The sequence below is a fragment of the Mchenga conophoros genome, linkage group LG14, assembly GCF_057382185.1.
Source record: "Mchenga conophoros isolate Kocher_MC1m ecotype Shallow Benthic linkage group LG14, M_conophoros_male_GT1.1, whole genome shotgun sequence".
In the NCBI taxonomy this organism is placed as follows: Eukaryota; Metazoa; Chordata; class Actinopteri; order Cichliformes; family Cichlidae; genus Mchenga; species Mchenga conophoros.
In genome coordinates, this window is record NC_140539.1 from 12,491,259 (window position 1) to 12,497,119 (window position 5,861).

Here is a 5,861-nt window from a genome sequence, read left to right on the forward strand (position 1 = left end):
TCACACTGGAAGCAACTGCCACAGCCAATTACACTGAGACAGAGGACTGTACTAATAAATGCCGTAAAATCACATACAAAACAAAAATGTTTGTTTTGTCTGTGGAGGTAGAAAATGGTAAGAAATCTAAAATTCACAACACATTAAAAATGATTTTATCGCTGGTTTAAAGTCGGCGGACTGACTTTAAAATGAAATCTAAGAACTTTAAAACCTGATGCATATTATATTGTTTATAGATGAGCATTCATGTGTTTTGTTTCCATGTACCAGGGTATTTAAATCATACGAGTGACAATAAGATCATTTGTGAATCTTGCTCTGGAACTTCAACTACTGCCGGCACAAAATGTAACAGCTTTAAAAAAAAAAAGTAAATATATTTATATCTGTTTTTAAATATGATGATGAAGAAGATGCAGATTGGTACCTCATAGGCAAAATCATGTTTGTCACATACTTTTAAAACAGCTTTCTGTTTTCTTCAACAGACAAAAGATACATATCTCGGTTCCTAAGCAAAACCAAAACAGAGTAAAGCTCAAATTTCAGAGGTTTCATCAACAACACCGTGTTAGCGACTGTATAGAGGCTCACACAGGCGAGTACTTTCATCAGCACAATCAGCCTTTCCTCCAAAGAGCAGCTTTAAGAATTTAATTTGCTACATAGTTTTTCTTTCTCAAACAACAAAAGTAAATTGTTGATGTGCAAAACAATAAACTGATGCGTTTTTTCCACAAACAAGAAAACAAATACAACATAAGATGAATCTGTAAAAATTTTATACATACATGTATATTTACACACTGTATAGTTACAACAAGACTTTTTTTCTTATGTAAAACTGAAATATGTTTTTAAAGCCTGCATTTTTACTTTTTCTTCTTATGTGCAGGTTCAAATCAAAGGACCTGCAATGTTAATGTTGCTACAACAAATACAGGTACATCAGGTGGAAATGTTTATATTTCAGCCTGAAAGCAGTCATTTACTTTTAACAATATGTGAATAAAATAATATGTTAATATATTATAATGCTGTAAACTCAATACTTTAATCTATACAAAACATCCCCGACTATCAGGGTGAGTCAGCAGAGCTTTGCATAAATAAGGAGACAGCAGGAAACTGTGACCTATTGTCAGTGTTGGGTAAGTTACTTTAAATTAGTAACTTAGTTACATTACTAGTTACTTCTATCAAAAGTAACTCAGTTACTTCAAGTTACTCGTTACTTTCAAAGTAACTAGTTACTAGGGAAAGTAACTTTGGCTTTACTCAGAATTCTCTTGTTAATGCGCCGCTTCCATAACTGGATACCCCGCGAGATTACCAGTCTTCTAGCTCGCTTACTGGCCACAAGTGCACTGTGCCACCTACCAATAGAAAGGAAAAGATAATGTGCATATTTCCACGAGAGAAATCCCACGCCTGGACCATCATTGACCACCACCATGATTCTAGCCTACGTCACAGCGTCATGTGCGCTTTTTACATCCAACACGAAAACCCCAGGCAAAACTTTGCTAGACCCGCCCCTGGACAGTTACCAGCTGTCAGCTACCTAAAAAAGGATCCTGGTGTTATTTGTCTCTCAGAAACAGTTCATAACTTCCCTTCAACTCATTCATGTGACCTAAAAGGTAAACCTGTTTCTCCATCACCTGTTCAGCTCTGATGATCCAGTAAGGACATCTCCTGGTTTCATCTTCATGTTTCCCTCTCACCAGGTAACCAAACCGATATCATGACCAGCAGCTTTTACAGCTTTGGCTCCAGCAAACATCAGCTGATACTAGAAGGTAATATTAAATACATTCTAACAACAGCTGATCAAGCTTAAACGCGCTGTTGTTGTTTAACGCGACCTCCGCTGGTTTCTTCTTTCTGGCACGAAGTGGGCGATAAACAAGCAAGAGAGAAAAGCCGATCAGCTGATCATTGATCAGTTTCATGATTGAAGTAGAAACAGGAGAGGGAGGGGGAGTGAATGAGAGAAGAAGAGGCAGCTGTGCAGCAAAGACAGAATAACTCCAGCTTTGTGTGTTTTTCATTCTAGCTGAATTACGGGACAAACTGTTCCTTTTCAGCTCAATACGAAATGCGTAATATTTTCTCTGACCATGAGACGATTCCGTTTTTAGGGGACGGCTGGCAACTCTAATAATTAACCTTATGAACAAAATAAAGTTCAACATCAGTAACATCATAGCACCCACCCAGCTGTATAGAAACTCCATCATGCTAGCTAGTACCCAGTACGAAAAAGTCAGCACAACGAAAATAAACTCCTAAACTTGGTTTATATCTGACCCAGATAGACTGCAGGTCATAACTTCTTACCTGAAGTTCAGTTCACCTGACGCTTGGACCGGCGGCCGGCTCCTCCTGCCTCCCCTTTCCCTCATCCACCTACTGGCCTCCACCACTTGCTAATTTTGCTGAATCTGTAGCCACCACACAAAGTAACGAATAACGACCCTATCTAAATCCCAGTAACGATTGACGCGTTCCTGATTTTGGCATAATAACTAGTTACCGTGCTTGTTACCACAATAATAACGTAGTTACTGTAACGCGTTACTTAACGCGTTAGTCCCAACACTGCCTGTTGTAGTGTTAGCATATCTTAAATGTCACTTTGCATTTTTTGTCTCCAGTTACAAACCTGGAGTTCTACCATGAAAACAAAAGTTGGATTGATGCCTTGGAGCAATGCCAGACAGACTACTCCTCCCTGGTTGAAATCACCAACCGAACAGTGAATGATGAAGTGAAAAGTCTCCTGCAAAATGAGACAGACTTGCAACGAGGGGTGTGGATTGGCCTGGAACGCTCAGTTTTTGGCAAAGATAAGAAGTGGATGTGGATTTCAAAGTCCAAAGACATTTATCCTGAGTGTAACAGAAGCATAGCTGACTCAAATAACCACTGTGCAAAGATGATCCTGACTGAGCTACAAGTAATTAAGCTGCTGGATGCCAACTGCCATGACAGACTACCTTTCATCTGTCAAGGTGAGCATTAAAGAACAGTCTGGTATAATACTGTTATCAGTTTTCTGCTTCTTTTTCTTTCTTTCTTTTTTCCATTTAAAAAAGAGACATGGCCATAATGATGTTGATGCAAAAATGTAAAATATTAGTCTTACAGCCTGAAAGCAGAAGCTTCTTCTGAAAGAATATTTTTGGATATTATTAACTTTTAATTAATATTGCGGTTTGGGGTTTTTTTTTGGTTGTTTTTTTTTACAGATCTTGGAGAAGGCCCTCGTGACCTCTACTCAAAGTAACAGGAAAACTCTGGATTCAGTCATCAACAACTGCAGGACCTGTGCTTTAGTCAAAAACAAAGCATCTGTGGTCTAGACATTGAACTGTTGTCATGGAGACATGTCAAATAATGTGCCAGAAAGGGTGTAAACATTGTATAGCATACATCTTTAATGACTTAAAAAAAACATGAATTGGGATTCTCTTTCTCTAATTCACACTGGGAGGAAAGTGTACAAATAAGATCAACGAAATCATTAAAAACACAAAATTACCTTACCATTCATGCCCAGTGAGTTTATGTAAACTTCTGACTACAGCTCTATATGTAACTGTCTTAGTTAAGCTTTGTTGTCATTTCTCTAAGTAGTCTTCAGGAATAGTTCTCCAAGCGTCTTGAAGGACATCCAAAGCTCTTCATTAAGCTCGAGTCATAAAGCTATTTCTTAATGACACAATACTGTTCATCTGCTGCTGTAGGGGCCTGACACTTCTTTTCTTCATTTGTCTGGTTTCTTCAATATTGTTAAGGAACCACCGCTCGCCATGTCCAGATTTTCTAGCATTCCAGCTAACAGCTCTTGGGGAATCACCTTGTTGGTTCAAAAATACTATTTTATGCCTGTAACTGTGCTGTCTTTGGCCTGTCCACTTTAAGGCCAGAGGGCAGTTTGCACATATTATCAGTGTGGTCTGTCATTATGAGCTTATTGGCTTGGTCAAAAGACTGTTTGATCTTTTGATTGTCTTCCCAACTGTTTCTGTGGGTCACATCTGTTATTATTATTATGGATTATGGAGCAGGGTAGCAGATTGGGAACCACTCTGTACCCCCTGCAGTTAGCTAGTGAGATTTTGTACAACTGCGTTAAAATCTGTTGGATCAAAAAAGGTTGTGCTCTACCAGACACTTCGATTCATACTCCAATATATTGTAATCATGCATTTCTACCCTCATGTTTAGATGCCTCTTTTGAGGTCTAGACACAAAAATGTATACTTACTCTCAAAGACTTATATATTACATGCGTCACATTTTCTTTTATTTACAGATAAGATACTATGTTCGTCAGAGGGTCCTCAACTTTCCATCTCTTCCGGAAGAGGGGTCAATTTTTAGTTCCCAGGATTCTGAAAAGTTGGTTTCTGGTTTTGTGAACGCTTTTTCTGAGTATTTGAATTGTAAATCTGACTTTTTGAAGACAGGAGGAGGAGCAGGGTTTGCAAATTGGAGATGAGGTGTGTGAGAGGAGTCTGTGTAGGATCCATTCTTGTTCTATAAATTCAAGGCTTCAGTTAATTTAATTCCAAGTGCTTCGCAGATTTCATTACTAAAAAACTAAATTGCACAGGATTTTTCCTTCTCTTAGTCCTATATGTGATCGTTGTAAACTTGGAGAAGGCTCTCTTACTCATTGGACTTGCCCCAAATTGTCCAACTATTGGCTGGACATCTTTAAATGTTTTTCTGATATGTACAATTACACATTAGAGCCGGACCCAATAACTGCATTGTTTGAGTCTTCCTCTTCATCTTTAACACCTCCGCCCTGCTGCATAAACTACAGTTTTGTTCAGAATGATAATTGCTAAGAAAATTGTTTTGCCTCTCTGGAGGTCTGGCACTGTGCCTCAATTCAAAATGTGGCTAAGAGAACTGACTGCTCTACTGCACAGGGAGAGGATTAGGTATACATTAGAGGGCAAACTTAGTAAGTTCTTTGATGTGTGACAACCTTTTTTAGATCATGTATTAAAACAAAGTTCTCTTTGATCGATCGCAGCGTTTTACTTCTGTTTATTGTCAGTGTTGAAGTAGTATTTTTGTTGCTGCAGTGTAATCTTTTGCCTTATTTGTGTTTTTGTCCTTGCTGGTGTGTTGTCCGTTTGTGTTTTTTCATTTATATCAAAATCTTAATAAACATTTTTTTTTTTTTAAAAGTTTGTTTTGTGAATAGCTTTTTTTTTGCAGTAGCTCCATCTGTAGCTATTGTATTAGTTTCGGTATGTGCAGATTTGCTTTTCACAAACACAGCCATCATTGTTTCTTTCACCTATATGGCTCGGGGTGTGTCTTTTAATGGCACAATATCAAGGAGTTCTTCTTTGATCACACACTCATTTGACGCAGACCATGCAAATACTGCCAACTGAGGCTTGTTTTGTGTGTCACAACTCCCATCCATTGCAAAATTAAAATAAGCACATGCTTGAAGGTCAGAGAGAGCACTTTGTATATTTTTGGAAAAACTGTATCTGCTTTTCTGCCTGACTTTTCAAAGTGACCAACTCGTGCTTGCAAAGTTCAGTCCCTTTTGGAAATTCCTGGTCGATGTTAGCATGGCTTGAGCTGAAGTGATGCTGAATGAAGATCTGAAGCTTTGGAATGCGCTAATGACACCTGGCATATGAGGCAGGATGACTTGCCATTACATTCAACAACAACAACAAAAACTCTCCCACTCTGTTAAAAACATTCTGTGTTCTTCTTCATATTTTTTTTTTGCTGTGCATTTTTTCCCTGCTGTTTTGAGAGCGAGCATGACATAATTTGAATACTCAAATGATGTTGCCCCTACTGGAAAA

At 38.3% G+C, this 5,861-nt stretch overlaps 1 protein-coding gene across 1 annotated transcript; it reads left to right on the forward strand.

Annotated features, from left to right (window-relative positions):
• The first annotated feature begins 1,716 nt into the window (after nt 1-1,716).
• On the forward strand, nt 1,717-5,452 carry LOC146559400 (lithostathine-like). Its single transcript, XM_085244811.1, has 3 exons — nt 1,717-1,805; nt 2,664-3,020; nt 3,258-5,452. Exons 1-3 carry the CDS (start codon nt 1,751-1,753, stop codon nt 3,293-3,295), a joined length of 450 nt encoding a protein of 149 aa, XP_085100937.1. The 5' UTR covers nt 1,717-1,750; the 3' UTR covers nt 3,296-5,452.
• Nucleotides 5,453-5,861: the final 409 nt, after the last annotated feature.